The sequence below is a fragment of the Colias croceus genome, chromosome 28, assembly GCF_905220415.1.
Source record: "Colias croceus chromosome 28, ilColCroc2.1".
Taxonomy (NCBI): domain Eukaryota; kingdom Metazoa; phylum Arthropoda; class Insecta; order Lepidoptera; family Pieridae; genus Colias; species Colias croceus.
Window position 1 is genome coordinate 5,710,069 of NC_059564.1, and position 21,993 is coordinate 5,732,061.

General features: G+C 36.7%; 1 protein-coding gene across 1 annotated transcript; it reads right to left on the minus strand.

The window, feature by feature from the left end:
- Nucleotides 1–147: 147 nt before the first annotated feature.
- LOC123703919 (protein ERGIC-53) lies at nucleotides 148–20,852 on the minus strand. The gene is made up of 12 exons (XM_045652106.1): nucleotides 20,638–20,852; nucleotides 12,328–12,482; nucleotides 11,747–11,919; nucleotides 11,069–11,184; nucleotides 10,380–10,544; nucleotides 8,327–8,439; nucleotides 7,382–7,507; nucleotides 7,052–7,147; nucleotides 6,298–6,383; nucleotides 5,404–5,565; nucleotides 1,063–1,188; nucleotides 148–393 (listed from the first exon to the last, which is right to left on the minus strand). Exons 1-12 carry the CDS (start codon nucleotides 20,801–20,803, stop codon nucleotides 357–359), a joined length of 1,521 nt encoding a protein of 506 aa, XP_045508062.1. The 5' UTR covers nucleotides 20,804–20,852; the 3' UTR covers nucleotides 148–356.
- Nucleotides 20,853–21,993: the final 1,141 nt, after the last annotated feature.

Genomic DNA, 21,993 nt, shown 5'->3' on the forward strand with positions numbered 1-21,993 from the left:
ATTATCATTAAAAAATGAATGACATTTTAAATATTCAAGTTGTATATGTTTTAACGCAGTAGTTTTTTCCAATTTCTTATTGTGCTAAATTGAATTTTCCTATTTAAAATAATTGTACTAATAGAAGGTTAATAAAAAATAATAAACAAGAGTTTTATAATATTTATTATAAGATTTATATTACACCATACAACTAACAAACACAGGACCATACATTATCTTACAAAACGGCAAAACAAAAAATTTTCAAGATGTTCCAAATTTTTCTTTAATACAATCCAAATTTTTGTGACAAAAAATAACAAAAATATATAAAATCACTCTGTTTACAACCAGCAGTTCTCTCACTCACTCACTTAGAAGAATTTTTTCGCTTGTGCTTCTTTCCTTTCTCTGAAAATAACAAATAAAATATAATTATTAAATACATTCCTTTAAAAACACACGTGTCAGAAGTGAAACTTCTTTGGTAAGATGAATCTTACCAAAGAATCGTCGCCTTACTCCAGCACGTGACGGTATTGCCATGACACGACTGTGAAATTTTATTCTCAACGCGCCTGCAGGAATTTCACTTCAAAAAATAACTTAGAGTGTATTTAAATTATTTACACAGAAAGATTTTTTCGACTACGATTCAAATAAAAAATACTTGACTTTGTTTTTTAATTGCTTTTACCATTAGAATTAGTTTTTTACATTATTTTTTTTAAACTACAGCCGATAGAGAAACTCGAAACCCGATAGCGATTTTATTTTTGATATGTTTATCAACTTTAGGGCACGTTCCCACTTTGTCGTGACGATAAATAATCGTGTAGTTTAAAGTGTAGTGGTTTATTTATTTAAATGGAGGTGTTAATGTCGTGGTAATATCGTAGATTTGCTCACTTCATGAAATTATTGATCATTTATCACGATATGGCCACTACATTAACATATAGAACGATACTATTATTTACAATAGTCGTCCAACGATAAATTAATCGTTACGACATAGTGGAAACGCGCCCTTACAAGACACAAGTACAATAAATAATTAATAATGATCACAATACTCACTTATACATTTGATACAGGAACAACACGACCAACTGCCCCGCGACCACGGTCAGCAACATGCCCGTCCCCACACACGACACTGTGGGACAAGACCCCGGGCTGGTCGGGGCTTGGGGCGATGATAATCTGGGGACGAAAAGAAGGAAAGATAAAAAATATGTGTGCGTGTACTAGTGTACACACGTAAGAAGTGAAACTTAAACTTGAACAAAAAATAATTTACTATATGCAACTTTACAGAAATAAGTCGAATCACGCGTGGTAGGGATAAGAAAAAGATGGCGCGTAACGGAAAAATGTCACGCGTCACGAAAAAAATGTTACACTTAATTTTTTTCCAACCCCGATAAAGAAGTTTCACTTCAAAAAAAATCTATTATGGTTCTAGTCAAGTAATAAAATGGATTTTGAACTTTATTACTATGGAACTAGCTGGTGCGTTGTGCGCGGGCTGCAAGCAGCCCGCGAGCCCCTTTTGCCCCTGGGTTGAAGCAATAGGGCAGTCATTTGAAAATAAATTCGAATTTTCTGTCCATTTGTTACATCTGCTAACAGCGATTCCACAGTCAGTCGGTAAATCTTATAAATTCTCCATTCAAGTATTTTCCACTCCGGGAGGCTGTCCACCTTCGAGGGAGCGTAGTGCGCGGGCTGCAAGCAGCCCGCGAAGCATCCCAGGACAGAAATCTTCAGTCATTTGAAAATGCATTAAAATTACCCGTCAATATGCTATTATCTGCAAACAGCGATTCCACAGTCAATCGGAAGTGCTTATAAATTTCAAATTCAAATATTTTCTATTCCGGGGGGCGGTTGACCTTCGAGGGTGCATGGTCGCGCACCAAGCAGTTCGCGGCTCATCCCAGGGCAGAAATCTTCAGTCATTTGAAAATGCATTCAAACCTATCCATTTGTTACATCTCCTAACAGCGATTCTACAGTCAGTCGGTAATACTTATAAATTCCCCATTCAAAATTTTCTATTCCGGGGGGCTGTCCACCTTCGAGGGTGCGTGGTGCGCGAGCTGCAAGCAGCTCGCGGCTCACCCCAGGGCAGAAATCTTCAGTCATTTGAAAATGCATTCGAATTTCCTTTCCATTTGTAACATCTGCTAACAGCGATTCTACAGTCAGTCGAAACTGCTTATAAATTACTTATTCAAATATTGTTAAATTTTTGAAACGTCTTATCGATAGCGGGCAGTGACTTTTCATAATAAACTGTTCAAGAGTTAACCTAACACGCTCGTCGCTTCGCTCCTCGCTACCTATTTGAATATTTAGGCCGGCCGCTGCCGCGACTCGCTCGCTTCGCTCGCTTGGCTCGTGCGATAGGTAGTTCAAAAGTTAACATAACACGCTCGTCGCTTCGCTCCTCGCTACCTATTTGAATATTTAGGCCGGCCGCTGCCGTGACTCGCTCGCTTCGCTCGCATGGCTCGTGTGGTAGTTCAAAAGTTACATTACACGCTCGTCGCTTCGCTCCTCGCTAACTAAACTGCTTATAAATTACTTATTCAAATATTGGTAAATTTTTTAAACGTCTTATCGATAGCGGGCAGTGACTTTTCATAATAAACTGTTCAAGAGTTAACCTAACACGCTCGTCGCTTCGCTCCTCGCTACCTATTTGAATATTTAGGCCGGCCGCTGCCGTGACTCGCTCGCTTCGCTCGCATGGCTCGTGTGGTAGTTCAAAAGTTACATTACACGCTCGTCGCTTCGCTCCTCGCTAACTAAACTGCTTATAAATTACTTATTCAAATATTGGTAAATTTTTTAAACGTCTTATCGATAGCGGGCAGTGACTTTTCATAATAAACTGTTCAAGAGTTAACCTAACACGCTCGTCGCTTCGCTCCTCGCTACCTATTTGAATATTTAGGCCGGCCGCTGCCGCGACTCGCTCGCTTCGCTCGCTTGGCTCGTGCGATAGGTAGTTCAAAAGTTAACATAACACGCTCGTCGCTTCGCTCCTCGCTACCTATTTGAATATTTAGGCCGGCCGCTGCCGTGACTCGCTCGCTTCGCTCGCATGGCTCGTGTGGTAGTTCAAAAGTTACATTACACGCTCGTCGCTTCGCTCCTCTTTAACTAAACTGCTTATAAATTACTTATTCAAATATTGTTAAATTTTTGAAACGTCTTATCGATAGCGGGCAGTGACTTTTCATAATAAACTGTTCAAAAGTTAACCTAACACGCTCATCGCTTCGCTCCTCGCTACCTATTTGAATATTTAGGCCGGCCGTTGACGCGGCTCGCTCGCTTCGCTCGCTTGGCTCGTGCGGTAAGTAGTTCAAAAGTTAACCTAACACGCTCGTCGCTTCGCTCCTCGCTACCTATTTGAATATTTACGCTGGCCGCTGCCGTGACTCGCTCGCTTCGCTCGCTAGGCTCGTGCGGTAGTTCAAAAGTTAATAAATATTTTCTACTCCGGGAGGCTGTCAACCGGGAGGCAGCAAGCAGCCCGCGGTGCCGTCTTTTGCCGATGCTATGCCTATTACCCTTCCTACTATGGAAATTTCCATACAAAATTTTCGAAAAAAAAGATGTCGCTTTTTAGCAAAAATTTTTATGTGCCTGGAAGCGGACCAAGTTTTTAAACATTTTTTACCTTGGTGACCCCAACCTAAGTGCCACCAGTTCAGAGAGCCGTTGAATTTCGTGATGTATGGAAAATGGAAACCGGGAGTCGGAGAGAAATTCTGAGTATGCAGTTTTGTAAATCTGACCAATCAGAGCACAGAAGTCAATTTTCAGACCGATCGTGACGGAACCGGCGCCACCATCTTGCTTTGAAAAATTGGCCATTTTTTGAAAAAAAATTACGTCCAATTTGAAATTTCTCGATTGCCCTGGTAGCACCCCATCTTCCTGATCATTTTTTAGTTCTACACCCCCCACCTATCTTGCGCCGTTTCAGAGAGCCGTCGAATTTTGCGTTGTATGAAACTCGGAAACCAGCGATGGAAACTCGATTATGAGTATGCCAACTCAATGTGAGGCTCGATTAAAGCCCTTGCGCCAAGTTTCAGCGTGATCGGCCCAGCGATGGCCGTTTTAGAATTTGTATGGCGGCGGCCATTTTTTCCGCCATTTTGAATTTTTTTCACTATCTGTGGTAATTGCTCGAGGTCTTCTACAAGTTTAGTTTGAGCACCCCAGATGTAGCTGCTACCGTTTGCGCGGGCCGTTGACTGTCTCCGTGGGCTGTGAGAAAGTTCAAGATTTCGGATTTTTCTGGATATCCTGGGAGCTGGGCGAGTACAAACGTGGTGTGAGTGTGTTTCTCCGTTGCGCTACCTCGTCTAAATTTACGTTTTTATGTTTGCGACAAAAATGGAAAAATTCCAAAATTGAGCGTCCCACTATGGCTCCCTGGTAGCGTCCTAGGGTGGTGATCATTTTTAGTTCGGGGACCCCCCACCCATCTCGCACCGTTTCCGCGGGCCGTTGGATTTTACGTTGTATGGAAGTTGGAAACGGGGGCCCGGAGCCACTCGAACGGGGCACCGATCGACTCGCCGGCTCGAACAGAGCACGTGTGCCAAATTTGAGACGTAAGCATTCATAAACGGTGATTTTGGCAAAGTACGGCGGCCATCTTGTTTTCGCGAAAATCCCCATTTTTCCACCTCCCCTGGTAATCGCCACCAGTTCTGAGCATTTTTTGTTCAGACACCCCCCCTCCAGGTATCACCGTTTTTGCGCACCTCCAGGGGTCCACTCTCTTGTCCAGGGTGTTGGAGATGTCAATATTTTTCCGGTGGTCACTCGGCGCACCTCTACACGATCACGTCGAAATCCCCCCAACTTTCCGCGTAGTTTCCGAGAAACCCGATGTCAGTGAGTGAGTCAGTCAGTGGTAGTGTAGCTTTATATATTATAATAATAAGGTAGTATTTAAGCAGAGGTTTCTAATGAGCATATAGTCTTCGAATTACATTTCATAATTTTTTTTCATAACACAATATGTGTTACAATCTAATGAACCATAAGTGAGACTTTTAAAATATATTTTTTTAAACTAGCCTTCAATTAGTCAGAACTGAATAAAAACTTAAATCGGACCAACCAAAAGGTTACCTATTGATTATATTCAATAGGTATTTACCTATTGAATATAATCAATTAATGAATATAATTCAATAGAAATAACGAAATTGATTCATGCTGTCGAAAATGTGAAATGATGCACATCAGCAGTTTTTGACAAAATATTTTTGGGGACCTTTTTGGCATCATTACATGTCAAATTCATATTTTGACCTGTTTATTTTTTTTCTTTAACGTATTCTTGTGTCTGTATCAAATACATAAAAAGACCAATAACCTCACCTCTGAGCAACTCCCGCCAAATTAGCCTTCACACTGTTAACATTATCCCGCAATTCGTTCAGAAACTGCGGGTTGATGGCCGCCCCCCCTCCCCCCGCAGCCACCGCCCCCCCTCCCGCTAGCAACGCGTCCGATTTGCGGTTCACTTCGATTATGAATGCCCTAGAAGGATAAAAAATGTAATTAAGTAAACGTAATAGTGTTAAAATGCTTTATATTCGATTATAGTATAAAAATTAATAAATATTGGTAACAACCTATTTAACTTAGATATAAAAAAATGTTGTGTGGTTTTATGAAACCACGGTAAAAGTGAAACTGTTCGAACGGTTCCGAACACTGCTTTGTGTAGCGCATGTCGCGTGCCGAGTAGGTATATACCTACTCGGCAGCCGCATACACGCGACATGCGCTACACAGACCAAAAAGTTTGAGACGATGTAATAAAAGTTTCACTTTAAAAAGTACTTTGAATATTCATATAAAAATTAAAAAAAAAAAAACGCTTAAGCTGTTTCCGTGAAGCAGCAATACGACGACAAGAGAATTTTATGCGAAAGACGATAAGAAATATGCAAAAACACACACAAACAAATAACACAAATCTACAAATATATTGCAATATGACCAATGTGCGGATTTAGATTGATGCTGAAATACAATATTAGGTAAATCCAATACATAATATTAAAACGTACTTATGGAACATTTTTTAACAAACTGATACTTGATACATATGATTTAACTTTTACAAGGTTTTAATTATAAGTACTTATAATAAATATAATTTACCCACACGAAGTTTTTTTAAAATGAGAAAAATAACCATTACAATAATTAGTAAGTACATAACATTTAAAAATTCATTATGAAAATTAATGAAAAGCGACTCACTTGAGCTCGGATATGGTCTGTATGGTCATCTGGTTGTTGTTCACGAACACGTCCCAGTCGTGTCGGGTTATCGGGAACGCGGGCATCTTTGGGGAAACAATAAAATATATTTTATTAGCATTATTGAAAAAAAGTAGAAAGTGATAGAAAATGCGGGTAGTCTCGAAAAAATGAATAAATATGTGAAAATATCTTTAGCTTCTGTCTTTTATCGTGGGCAAAATCAAGGTGTATTTTCTAAACATTGTTTATATACTAATATTATAAAGCTAAAGAGTTAGTTTATTTGTTCGAACGCGCTAATCTCAGGAACTACTGGTCCGATTTGAAAGATTCTTTCGATGTTAGATAGCCCATTTATCGAGGAAGGCTATATATCATAACGCTAAGACCAGTAGGAGCGGAGTAATGCGGGTAAAACCGCGGGGCATAGGATAGTTTTCATGCCGAAATTCCCAGAGGAACAAGAACTTTGCGAGTATTTCTTTGAAAATGCGGGCAAAGCCGCGGGCGGAAAGCTAGTAAATAATAATTTATCTACATATATAAAAATGAAACCCGTTTCGCGTTGTCACGGCATCACGTGTGAACAGCTGAACCGATTTCGATAATTATTTTTTTTATTATATTCCTTAAAGTACGAGGATGGTTCTTATGCAGAGAAAACGTAAATATGTAGCACGGGCGAAGCCGGGGCGGACCGCTAGTTAAAAATAAATATTATAAGTTAAAAATATATATTAGTTATATTCACCTGCACTTGCTGACCGGGCGCGGCCATCGGCTGTCCCTGCGCTTGGCTGTACACTGCTGTTAACATTGACAGCGAGTTCATTTGCTTGCCGATCACCTGGAACATGATGGGCCGGAAGTGATGAGATTGTAAAGTGGTGATGGTTATAAAATTGTATTATTGTGTGTATCGGTTGAATTAAATAGATGGGTAAGCTTTTTAAACGTTTGTATGACGAGCACATTACCTCTTTTCGTTATAATGGGAAATAAAGAATCGGTGACAACACAAAAATATTATGGATTTAAAGCGATTTTTTTAACTAAGTATATTTATTTGTATTCCACTTACCTCGTCAACTTTCTTATGCAGGTCTCTAGTGACGTCCTGTATATGAGAGAGACTCTGGAAGATCTGCCTCAACTCTCTCTGACCGTCCGACTCGAACCAGTCGTCCATCTCGTCCTTGTCCCGAAGCTGCAATTAAAACCGGGTTTAAATGGGGTTTATTGCCGTTACAAGTGGAGTTAAAAAAAAACAACAGACTTCAAACTTGCACGTTTGCAACATTTACAAATACAGACAAAAATGCTCATAAAATAAAAACTACTGGGCCTATCCGAATAAAATTTTTATGGGACCAATTCGACACCATCCCGCATCGAACAAAAAAATAATCACGTAAATCCTCACGGAAACCTCGGAGTAATCGGTGTACATACATAAAAAAAAACATACCGGCCGAATTGATAACCTCCTCCTTTTTTTTGAAGTCGGTTAAAAATCTCGTAAGAGAGAATAATTTTATACATAACGTAGTTTTTTCGGCCTTTAATTGCGGTTATTTTTTCGTTTAAAATGGCTTCTAACGTCGTTAATTTGATGATTTGCTGAGGGTAGTTACTAAAGTAAGAAACGGAGAAAATACTGTTATTGAGAAAATAGGAAAAATATTGATAATAACGCAGTAACGACAATAAAGTAGATATTAATTGAAATAATTGAAAAAAAGCGTAATGTTACTCTTCCAATTCCAAAAAAAAATCACAAAGAAATGCAATATCTATAAATAAATGTGGGTAGTATGTTAAAACTTTGTAAAACTATATTTTAATAATTCTAACTTCGTGATCGCCTTATTAAGTGACCCACCTGCCCTTCTATAAAAATAAATAATTATAATACTAAAAATCGATTTTTAAAGCCGGTATGTTCCTTCCTCAATATCTATAAACAAATGTGGGTAGTTCACTTAAACTTTGCAAAGAGTAGAATTTAATTAAAAAAAATTATTACCTCTCCGGGATGTTCCTTCCTATACTCCTCCTTCTGCTGTTCGAGCTTGCGCTGATACTCTTGGTACTCCTGCGACAGCTTCTGTTGGTCGTCGCTGCTTATTTGTTGACCTCCTGGTGGTATCAATCTATATATTAATGTGGGATGTACACTTTTTGATTACTTTAATCTATACTAATATTATAAAGCTGAAGAGTTTGTTTGTATGTATGTTTGAACGCGCTAATCTCAGGAACTGCTGGTCCGATTTGAAAAATTATTTCGGTTTTAGATAGCCCATTTATCGAAAAAGGCTATAGGCTATATATCATTACGCTAAGACCAACAGGAGCGGAGCCACACGGGAGAAACCGTGAAGCGAATTTCCACACTATATGTATGTATGTGTGGAAATTTGAAATAATGAAGGTAGCTAAAGCATGAAATCTATACTAATAGCCTACAGAAGGTTATTAGTAGGGCGACAATTTTGGTATCTTTGAATCTTTTCAATATTTTTCTGTATTTTGACGCTTCAGAGAACTTTTAAATGAATAATTATGCATAAGTATGTGTATTACGTAACTATGTACTTATACATATTATTATAACAACATGCGTAAGTGATTACTTATGTGCCTATATCACTATGTATGTTTGTATGTATGTATGTGTGTATGTCACTAACCGGTCTGCTGGTCGCTGTGCAGCGAGCTGGTCAGCAAGTGTATCACGTCGTGGTCGTCAGCCAGACCGCCGGTCGCGGCTGACAGACCGAAGTATCCCCCTCGGGGCAACACCACGTTCTCGTATGTTTGTATGTATGTGTGTATGTCACTAACCGGTCTGCTGGTCGCTGTGCAGCGAGCTGGTCAGCAAGTGTATCACGTCGTGGTCGTCAGCCAGACCGCCGGTCGCGGCTGACAGACCGAAGTATCCCCCTCGGGGCAACACCACGTTCTCGTATGTTTGTATGTATGTGTGTATGTCACTAACCGGTCTGCTGGTCGCTGTGCAGCGAGCTGGTCAGCAAGTGTATCACGTCGTGGTCGTCAGCCAGACCGCCGGTCGCGGCTGACAGACCGAAGTATCCCACTCGGGGCAACACCACGTTCTCGTATGTTTGTATGTATGTGTGTATGTCACTAACCGGTCTGCTGGTCGCTGTGCAGCGAGCTGGTCAGCAAGTGTATCACGTCGTGGTCGTCAGCCAGACCGCCGGTCGCGGCTGACAGACCGAAGTATCCCCCTCGGGGCAACACCACGTTCTCGTATGTTTGTATGTATGTGTGTATGTCACTAACCGGTCTGCTGGTCGCTGTGCAGCGAGCTGGTCAGCAAGTGTATCACGTCGTGGTCGTCAGCCAGACCGCCGGTCGCGGCTGACAGACCGAAGTATCCCCCTCGGGGCAACACCACGTTCTCGTATGTTTGTATGTATGTGTGTATGTCACTAACCGGTCTGCTGGTCGCTGTGCAGCGAGCTGGTCAGCAAGTGTATCACGTCGTGGTCGTCAGCCAGACCGCCGGTCGCGGCTGACAGACCGAAGTATCCCCCTCGGGGCAACACCACGTTCTCGTATGTTTGTATGTATGTGTGTATGTCACTAACCGGTCTGCTGGTCGCTGTGCAGCGAGCTGGTCAGCAAGTGTATCACGTCGTGGTCGTCAGCCAGACCGCCGGTCGCGGCTGACAGACCGAAGTATCCCCCTCGGGGCAACACCACGTTCTCGTATGTTTGTATGTATGTGTGTATGTCACTAACCGGTCTGCTGGTCGCTGTGCAGCGAGCTGGTCAGCAAGTGTATCACGTCGTGGTCGTCAGCCAGACCGCCGGTCGCGGCTGACAGACCGAAGTATCCCCCTCGGGGCAACACCACGTTCTCGTATGGTTGTATGTATGTGTGTATGTCACTAACCGGTCTGCTGGTCGCTGTGCAGCGAGCTGGTCAGCAAGTGTATCACGTCGTGGTCGTCAGCCAGACCGCCGGTCGCGGCTGACAGACCGAAGTATCCCCCTCGGGGCAACACCACGTTCTCGTATGTTTGTATGTATGTGTGTATGTCACTAACCGGTCTGCTGGTCGCTGTGCAGCGAGCTGGTCAGCAAGTGTATCACGTCGTGGTCGTCAGCCAGACCGCCGGTCGCGGCTGACAGACCGAAGTATCCCCCTCGGGGCAACACCACGTTCTCGGCGCGGAAACATAGCTCGTAGTCCGCTTCGTTGTTTGTCAGACCTGCGGTTTATTATAAATATTAGAAGTTTGGAGAAACTTGAAAATTGAAGATTATTGATACAATGTTTCATTGTTTTTGTTCGTACATATGGATAATTTATATAAATACTAGCTTTCCACCCGCGGCATCGCCCGCGCAATAAAAGAAGTTCCCGTTCCCGTGGGATTTCCGGTATTGCGTCATTTTCCCGGGATAAAAAGTAGCCTATGTCCTATCTCGGGGATCAAAATATCTCCATACCAAACTTCATGAAAATTGGTTCAGTAGTTTAGGCGTGATTGAGTAACAGACAGACAGAGTTACTTTCGCATTTATATTATTAGTATGGATTTAAGTAAACTTTTGATTCCCATAATTATATCATATTATAGATTCAAGAATATATTTACAACATTCAAAGTTCATTATCATTAAATCACTTTGTTGTCAATAAATGTTTCATTCATTCATTCATTCATTCATCATATTTATGTGTAGAACAAATGAAACATTTCACGTCACTACACGTCATGACATAACTCACCATTATGGAAGTACACGGTGAGCGTGTTCTGATAGTACTCTATCCTGGCGCGAGTTGGGAACGGCTTGTTACGGAAGTCTCGTAGACACCCTGATAGAAGTTGTGTTGAGCCGTCACTGAAAGTAAGAGGAAGTTTATGAATATTTTATATGGATAATACATATTATAAAGAAACTGTATATCTTTTCAAAGATAATAAAGTTTTTAAAAAATCTTATTGTCTAGCTAGAAGGTAAACAGGAAGATAATAAGTAACTATTTCAAATTGATAGTACATGTTTACGAAAAGGACCTGTATAAAGAAAAATCTATGATATTTTATTTTTTAATTTGCAAGTGACTGGTTAATCGATACTAATATTATAAATGCGAAAGTAACTCTGTCTGTCTGTCTGTTACTCAATCACGCCTTAACTACTGAACCAATTTGCATGAAATTTGATATAGAGATACATATTTTGATACCCGAGAAAGGACATAGGATAGGTTTTATCCCGGAAATCCCACGGGAACGGGAACTTTGCGGGTTTTTCTTTGACTGCGCGGCGATGCCGCGGGTGGAAAGCTAGTACATAGATATTTGTATAAGACAGCACATGTTTATCTTATTACAAAGTTTATTATAAAGTTCATCTATTACTGTGTTTATAAACCACCCACAAAAAGTGTCTCCCTCACCTCTTATGGTCAAAGTTCTTCGTGCCATCATTGATCATGGCCATGATGTAGGGGTTGTTGTGCTTGTTGTCATTGTCGAACGAGTCGAATATGACGCCCAGACCGTTCCAGCGGTCTGACGAACCGAACACGTCTCCCGTGTAGTCGCCACGCTGGCTTGTGTACCAGAACGCCTGGGAGACAAGTTATATGGTAAGTTAATAATTTAGTGGTAAAGAATGAAATTGATCGATGGTGAAGTGAAGAGGTTTCTTTTACAACATATTTATAAAATAGAGAGTAATGTCAACATAAAATACCAAAGTGATAATATTAAATTAGCACAATCTCTTTACTGTTCGGTTTTTGTTTAAGGTCAATTTAGCATCTATCTGTATATTAAGACTTTCTTTTTTTACTGTTTTATATAACAACTTTAGTTCTAAGCACGTTTTATCACAATTGTATCAAAAGTTCCGTACAGATTGGAAAAGTAGGAATCTGACATAACCCAGAGTCTTTTACATCGTCCAAAATTTTTAAATCATTAAATTATTGTGGCAATATATTAACACTTTTTCTTTATTTCAAAAGCTACTTACCAAACCGTCAGCCCCTATCCTGCCTCTACCCGTGATCTTGAACATCACGTCCACTTCCCACCAGTCGAAGTTGATCGGCTGCTTCGTCCATATCGCACCCTTCTGGCTGCGCAGTGACGGTGCGAGTCGGACGCTTTCGCCGGACGCTATTGCGTCTGTAATGTAACACATAAGTTAGTAATTATGGACCTTTTTGTATGAACAATAGGGAAGCATGGCACGTTCTCGTTGCTTCGTTCAGCAGGTAAGCGAAGATGTAGTCTGTAAACACGCCACATAACATGTGAGTATCAGACCTAAAAGACCTTTTACATAGTTGCTTGCAAAACAGTTTTTAGTTGTTACATGTTGACAAACGTTTGAATTTTTATCTTAGTAGAATTAAATGCTATTAAGTTAAAAAATAAAATATCCAAAGTACATATTGAAAATTATTATTAGAGGATTGCATATTTTTGGAGGATTCTGTAGACAAATTGCCTTTTGAATCAGTGGCATCTGACTGTTTATTCATTCGTTTAAATTTTTCAATAATCACAGAGGAAACGATAAATTTATTTCAAAAAAAAGGAAGTACAATTCATTTCATTTAAATTATCATTTTAATATAATTAAATTGTCTTTAGTTTGTTGAGTGTCTCGTCTTGTTTGTTCAGCTGTTTGCATATTGAATGAATACAAAAATGTTGTATTGAAAATTAGTATACCTACATTTTAGCGTCTTTAATAATAATTGGCACATTATTAAAACACCTGAGTAATTATTTGATGTTTTTTTCACAAATTTAGTATGGTCATGCATTTTCCTGACACAAGTTCAAAAGGTTGCAAAATGAGATTTATTGTCGTCCCAATGTACCATTCACTTGACCGAAGTTTGAAAACTTTTGGAATTATTGTGAATTGATTGTCTTGACTGACTGGAGTACTATTTCTTATCAAAACTTATTTAATCATCCGCACATAATTTTTCTTCAAATAAAACTTGACCCTAATAAATAAATGTCACCGGCAGACGCAAAACCGCATCAGAGCCGGATCAGCCAACACTAGCTGACAGATAAACAAACATAATAATATCGATAAAGTATCTCCCAATTCAGTGGCTATACACTTTTCCATGATAATAATCTACACGGCAATAGTATATGATAAGATTAAATACAATTTTTGAACACATGAAATATAATTAAATAAAAAATGTTATTACACTGTATTAAATGGTTGTGTTTAAGGTAGATAACCAATATTTAATTAAGAAATTGCTCATTGAATGATACTTGCCGCTCGCCCCGGCTCTGCCTGGGTTAACCCGGATTTAAATAAAAAAATATAGTCTATGCCACGAATTGTGTTTAATTTCGAATAGCTATAAATTTTTGAAATACCAGACCCTGAAGAGTCCGCAATTATTATAAAAAACTATTCAATATACCTATTTAATAAGTTTCTATGTTTGTTTGTCTGTTACGAGTTCACGTGAAATGTGCTGAACCGATTTTTATGATATTTACACAGATCTAGGGTAAGGGGGTTGGATTAGGAATACACATAGGAATAGGACAGTTTTTATCCAAAAAATCCCACGGAAACGGGATCTATGCGAGTTTTCCTTTGACTACGCGGGCGAAAGCTAGGTAGTATCTTTATAATAGTAGTAGTAGGTATTACTATGGTAATACCTACTTACATTTTTAAATTAAGTTATTTTATTGGAGACTAGGCAACGCTTACTTTGTATTTAACACGTTCAAGACGGGGCCCGATTTTGGCTACTTATCGTTGTGCCGGCATAGGGCTTACAAGACCTGTTGGTTAACTTCATTTACGGCCGGCATCAGGTGGAAAGGACCTGTTACACCTTTTGACATTAAAATCAAATGTGTCATCCAGTTGAAGACTTTTTTGAATATTCTTTCTTGAAATGTATTGTTATTGAATCACTGCATAACAACATTAGACCCGTTTTTGAAAAAAATATCATTAAAGGAGGTTAAATTTGTAGTAAAATTATAGGATCTTATACACCTGATCCCGGCACTAGTGAATATGATTGCTAGTGATGTCAAATGAAACGACTATATAATTAAAAAAAATCAATTTATTTTTACCTCAAAAACAGTATGCGCTTCATTATAACAGTTATGACAATACGAGGGTGAATCAAAAAGTTCTTGGAATCACTATAAAAATGTAAAATCTATTTTCCAAAATTTGTTTTTCTCTTTAAAAAAAATGTTTTTTCTATCTATCAAAAATCTCAACCACGGCATCCATTGCCGCGTCATAATCGTAAAATTTTGTTAGATATATAATAATAGATATCAATAGAATATCGCAACGTCTAATTACTATGCACATCACTAATTAACTGACCTGTCACCAAGGGCCGGCTATCGGGTTATCAGGCATCGGGTCTTTTAGATCCGATATCCGTCCTGCAAGGACAAAATTTCTTTGCAGGCCGTATCAGGTCTTTAAGATCCGATACAATATTTTTCCTTTTATGGGTACTATTTAGTGGCAGAATACCAGTCAATATATCTGTCACACTCTCACTACAAAAAATCCTAAAGTAAACTACCCCGGCCCATGCGATAGCAATAGAAATTTCTCTCCGGCCCGCGCGAATAGTTCACTTCAGGTGTTTTCGACCCGATGCCGTACTGAACGTGTTAACAGATAATATTATACAGTAATATAACTTTATAGCCCCGTTAGCATTTGTACGAGCGTATTTTTTGCAACGTTCGCCATACATCGACCTCAAACTTTTTGCTTGCCTGTCTTGAACGTGTGTTTCTACACTCAAACTCAATTTGATTTCACTTGGAAGTGCTTTTCAATCGTCATCATTCATAGTACGCCTCCTTGGTACAGTGGTTGACGCGTGATCATAGCACCGTTCCTGCAGGGTTCGATTCCCGGTGGAGACGAAGAAAAAAAATGTCTCGGTCGGGTAGGACACAGAAGGCTGATCTGATCACCTACTTGTCCCTAAAGAAAATCGATCAGTGAAACAGGACACGGGACTTCACTTTTTACCACCGGTTCAGGAATCAGAACGAATATTGTAAAGCTTGTTTCTTTGTTTTTATAGTATGTAATTAAATTTGGCAAATCTTCAAAGAATAATAATATTTTAGCGTTATATGCAAGTTATATATATGTATCATTGATTATGTTTCAATTTAATCTATGTATTATATTAAAGTATTGGCTTTGCCCCGCAGTTTTACCCGCATTGCTCCGCGTTATACGCTTCGTGACTTACGCGTCTTGATCTTGATGAATTGATGATAAGAATTGTTTAAGGTATTTTTATTCTTTGTACCTATGTCGCAAAGTTAGAAGATCTGAATTCTCAAATTAAAAAAATGTTGAGTACTAAATACTGTGCTTAAAAATCATACGCACTATTTGAACGACCTAAAAGTGCAAACCACATAAATAATCGCCGCATTACATAAAAAATACACATAAATCGGCTATCAATATGTAGGTCAAGATATTCAAAGGTATATTTATTGGTCTAAACTTTATCTTGTAGAGGTCACTCTATCAGAGCGGTGCATCGATGCATGCCGCGTATTTACTCACGATACCACGAACATAAATATTATGTTACGATTCATGACCCGGCGGTGTAATTAAAGGAGATGAGATATCATGTTATCTTTGCAAGAAAAGTTATATAAACATAGCATACATGAATTCTTAATTAATATTTTACCCGATTACTAAAGAAAGAGGTAATTTTCGATTGTATACGTATTTGTGTAATTTGGCACACCCTACAGTCCAAACCGCTGCACGGATTTTAATTTATGAGGTGTCATGTCGTTGTAATCATCAGGATTGTTTTTTTTTTAATTGAAAAGGATTTCGTATATGTATATACTATAATATATCCTAGACCTTAACCTTCAAACTAGGATTAAAACTTTACATAATATTATAATGTTCGAGGAAGACAACAACTTATTATGACCTTAATATAAACACAAACATTTATTTATTCAATTAGACTTCTTTTAGAAGCAAGTTTGAATCGTCATTACAAATTTTTAACATTTATGTACCACCAAATCGGAAAGCAGTATCTATGGAGAAGAAGGAGAAGAAGAAGAACCGACAAGAAACTTCATAGTTGCTCTTTTAAATCATGTCAGTATTACAACATATTATAATATAAAATGGCAACATAATATATATTTTAGCATTTAGTATCAACTAATAATAATTAGGCTATCAGTTGGCAGACTGAGCGAAAAAAAATTTATTTAAATGAGAAATGAGCCATGTTGCTGTTTAGAATAAAATAATTTTTAATTTTTAAACTCATATTATAGATTCGTTTTAAATGCTTTTATTTAATTAACAAAAAAACAAACTTGAATATTGACGCGTGCCTAAAAACAACATTAATAATATTATACAATAAAATTATTTTATCAATAAGTATTTAAAAACACAACTTTGCAAAATTTTCCACAGCGCATGCATCTTGGCTGCTAAATTTTAAATGTTACCAGAAATTCATTAAAAAATGTCATAATTTAAATATTTATAATGTTTATTTTCTTTATTCTAATACAAATTATAGTTTTAAATTTACATAAGTGCCATATGTATCTAATTTCAATACAGGTCTTATTTTTTATGTCTCTATATGTGATACGGATTATTGCATAAGAATTATATTATTCCTGCCTTATAAAAAACTCGGCTGGTAATTTTTAAACAGTATCGAAGTATTTTGAGGAATTCACCTAACATTAAATAGTTATATAAGTTACTAGCAAACCGGGCGAACTCCGTTTCGCCACCAGAGACACAATTTCTTTGCTATAAACCTCACGGAGCCCGAGATATTTCCAACGAATGCAAAACCGTGGAAATCGGTTCGTGCATTCTGGAGTTATAGCGTCAGGAAGGAAAACCCAACTTATTTTTATATAGTAGATAACTATTGACCATTTATCTAGGAAGAGATCTAATTGCCAACTCATTCTATGCACCCCTTTTTGCAAAAATGACAAAAAAAAAACCGGCCAAGTGCGAGTCGGGCTCGCGCACAAAGGGTTCCGTAGCAGCAAATATAATAAACTTAGTAGTATATTTTTTTATCTATCTTATAAGGTTCAGCCATCGTTTTCAGTGTAAGCACAATAACTTAACCAAAATTACAGTTAAATCAACCTATCTCAAAAACTATAAGAGATACTTTGATCAAACCAAAAATCGTTGAAAGAGTTAATTAGCATGCATCACCTCTATTTTTTTTAGAATTTTATACCCCGTAGTTATAAAAATAGAGGGGGGGGGACATACTTTTTACGACTTTGAGAGCTGATATCTCAAAAACCGTTCACTTTAAGAAAAATGTTTTTTAGAAAACTTTATATCATTTTAAAAGACCTTTCCATTGATACCCCACACGGGTATGTACATCGAAAAAAAAAATTTCATCCCTCAGTTACATGTATGGGGGGCCCCACCCCCAATTCTTTTTTTTACTATTTAGTGTCATATTTTTGTAGCGGTTCATACAACACATATTCCCATCAAATTTCATCACTGTAGTACTTATAGTTTCCGAGTAAATCGGCTGTGACAGACGGACAGACGGACATGACGAAACTATAAGGGTTCCGTTTTTGCCATTTTGGCTACGGAACCCTAATGATGATTCAGTGTTCCTAGATAAAATTAAGTAAATCTTAAATACATCCAATTTCCTTCCTCTATATCGAAAAGAGACAAAAATCGCAAACTGATGCATAACGCAACTCAACGGTTGCGAATCAAAATGATTTGATAAGGAACTAATTTGCTTCAATCAAAAATCAACCTTACGAAAAGAGAGTAGTGTATAAATTAATCTAAAACATAACACAGAGGTTATTAAAAGTTGATGAAAACATTCATTTTATTACTTTTAAATGTGTAACTATCACCTTAATGCGACTTGTGAATATGTTGTACATTGAATTTAAAATTTCAGTTTGTATTTCTATATCTATATTAGTAAGATAGATCAAGAGTATGTTTGAATGCACTAATGTCTGGAATAATTGTGCTGATTTCGATAATTCTTTCACCATTGAATATGTATGTGATTCCTGAGTGCTAAAGCCAATGTTTTAAATATTTGTCTGTATGTCTGCTTACTTCTGGGCATCTCGGAAATCGACATTCATTTAATAATTAACAAGTAACGAATTTTATAAGGAAAACTTGGCTTAAAATTGGCGAACAAAAAAAAATGTTTTTTAATGTAACCAATATCTAGTTTTTTAAATACCATGTAAAGAATAAATTATTTTAATTACTTTTGTCATGGTTCACTTCTAGTTAATATTGTTTTTATTATATTGAATAGTTATTGTGAAAATTGTCTTATTAATAAAAGTATATTTGTATCTTGGTCCGGTTTTGTTCAGTTGCTATAATATAACTAGCTGTGCTCCGCTGTTTCACCAGCAGTGCTCCGCTCCTGTTGGTCTTAGCGAGATGATATACCCTATAGCCATTCGCGATAAATTGGCTATCCAACACAAAAATAATTTTTCAAATCAGACCAGTAGTTCCCGAGATTAGCGCATTCGAACAAACAAAAAATAGATTAAATTTTGCAATAACTCAGTAGCTACTACCGTGAAAGAGGTAAAAATCATATTTTTTTACTTTTTTAGCATAACTAACATTTGAAACTAAAAACTGATTCAATGGAATAAAAATTATCACTGATATTATGAAATAAATTTTTATCTTAACATCCACACTACTTACTCAAACTTACTATTGTAAAATTAAATTTATTTTCCTATAACAGCAAAACCGAACCAGAGTGAGTTACTATTTCCATTTAAACAAGTCAAATACATATATTTTCATGTAAAATTTACACATAATATTTTCACAAATACAATAATGTATTAGCTAGTTTGGACTGGTGAAAGTTAATATCTGCTAAAACTAAAATTCACAATGACTTACAAAAATGTGCTTTGTTAAAAATATTTTATTAATAATATTTAAGAATATTAAATAATGTTGTATACAGTAATTATTATATTGCATTAATATTGTAGGCTTTCTCTTCTATAACTCGACTAATTAAAATTATTTTTATTTTAAACTAGCTGCACTTCGCGATTTCAACCGCAATGCTTCGCTCGCTCCGGCTTCTGTTGGTCGTAGCATAATTATATAATATAGTCTTTAGCCTTGATAAATTGGCTATCTACCACCGAAAGATTTTTTTTAATTGGACCAGTTCCTAAGATTAGTGTGTTCAAACAAAGAAACTCTTCAACTTCATAATATTAGTATAGAGTTGTATGAATATTAATAAGAGGTAGATAAAATGCACTCTCCTTTTCTAAAGTCAAGAAGTCAAATGACTTATTAAAAATGTATCATTTTTTAAATCTTGATAACATTATATTATATTTTATTGTTATGATAATGTCATATAATATTCATAAATTAATAAAGTGTGCCGTTTATCTTATCATTTGAAATATCATTTGAATATTTTAAATGTATATAAGCTACTCAAGTTACTTAATTTACAACCCTGATAATTGATTAAAAAAAAACATATGAAATTTAAAATTTTCCTTTTAAAGATAATATTTTGTGACAATATTTTACATTCTTAAAGAAAATCATGTTATTTTCTGATAGACTGTGAAAGTCTTAGTTAAGTCTCTAAGTCTAGAAGCTATCAATAAAAAATTGTACCCATACCAAAAGCAACACATGGAACTGAATAAAAATTCTGCAATTTCCGCCAAAAAAATTCATCCACAAATTTAGTCTAATTGACTAGATACCCAAAAAGGCTATTAATTATCATCTACTATGAATATGTATTATTACCTATACCTAAAAATCACTGCCATTTATAGTAATTTAAATTCTAGATACTGTAATAAAATTTAGCAACATTTATAATGAGACAAGTTAATATTTTAATTCATGAAAACGATAAAACGCATTCCAAAAAACTTGAATCCACGATCTTTGCCGTCGTGGAAGCGCAAACAAGATTTGACACGTATCTCTTTTCTTTGTCACGCATATGCGAAATACAATACATCCATCCCTTTCCAATTTGACAGATTCTTCTGACGTGTCTTTGTCAGATGTGATGTACCGTAACAACAAGCCATGTAATTAATAAAAACGCCCTATTATAAGTGAAAAACATATTTTATTACCTAAAGAAATATTCAGTTAATAAGCCAATACACTAAAATAGTCGAAAAAGTATTGATAATGTACAGAAAATGTACTTACTTCCTCCATACTCCCAAAACGGCACCGAACCATCTTTTTGCGCTAAGTACGGCGGCTTGAACGAATATTTATATTCAAATCGTCTATGTACTGATTGCTGTGTACTCGTATTCACTAAAATACACAAAACTGAACACAATAACAAGTTTATACTAAACGAAGACATCGTTACCACGGAGCTCTCGACATGAACACGGACAGCTCAAGATGAAATGTCAAAATAGTGAATAAAATCTCACAGATTATTAATTTACGGCGTTTCATTTTACGGCTACCACTTATGAAAATAGAAAATTACGTATATTACTCCGCACATAACTTATTATTGTTTTGGTTGTAAAACAACTGAATAAATTGTTGGATTTGGATATAGGGTTTTTCCTTGCTCTGCCCGGGACAAACCGGAATTTTATTAGATGTATTTGAAAATATTGACAGTTGACAACAAGTAATGGTTTATTTCTCAGTCACTACAACAAAGAGTATAATGTATAATAGGGCATAGAGAGCCCTCTTGAAGCATATGAAGGCCAACCTATTTGACTTTGACTGGCGACAATGAGCCCTCTGGATTTTGGGGTTAGAACTAATTCCATATACCTACATACATATATACGTTAATATACATAGGTAGTAGGTATATTTTTTTATCACTACTCTTCTATAAATAACGACGCAATTTAATTTGAATAATCATTTCAGGCAAAAATAATATGTGCCTGGAATAAATGCTCACATATTATATTTGCGTCGTTATTGAAATAGGAGAGCGATATTGTTTCAGAGAATACCTACAACTGATTTATTATCATTTATTTTCAACATTTTAGAAATAAGACAAAGATCTAAATGATTACAAAATGGATGGTTTTTAAAGATTTAGGTGATTTAAAAAAAAACTTTTCAGTTGTAATAATTACAAGATAATTAGCTTATATAATTAGTATTTATATTAGTTTCAATAGATGAATATAAATACGGAGTCTTTAAAAATGAGATATTTGGAAGTGCTAAATAGGTATAATTCAGTCAAATTTCTTAAAACAAATTAAAGTACTTACTAAGGATAATGAAGAAAACGACAATAAAAGAAATTAGTTCTTTATTTTTTAAATGCTTTCACATATTGTAATATTACATATTTTTATGTACTTATCTAAAACAAAACTGTCCGTGCACATAATTTTCAGTAAAACGTTTTGAAAGCCTGAACGTAGGGCTCGATTCAACGCACTTTCACCACACTTTCACGAGAACTATAAACTTCACACGATTATCAACAAAATGAACTAATTAAGTAATTTTAACGTAAATAAACTTCACCGTTCACGTATAGTCGCCGCCATTTTATGACAG

What these genes read in the sequence shown, in the direction of transcription:
- LOC123703919 (XM_045652106.1), bottom strand. Translation starts at nt 20,803, where the DNA reads ATGTCTTCGTTTAGTATAAACTTGTTATTGTGTTCAGTTTTGTGTATT. An exon ending in GGATAGGGGCTGACGGTTTG is followed by an intron (nt 11,920 to 12,327) that starts GTAAGTAGCTTT and finishes CTTGTCTCCCAG; the next exon opens with GCGTTCTGGTACACAAGCCA. An exon ending in CAGACCATATCCGAGCTCAA is followed by an intron (nt 5,566 to 6,297) that starts GTGAGTCGCTTT and finishes TTATCCTTCTAG; the next exon opens with GGCATTCATAATCGAAGTGA.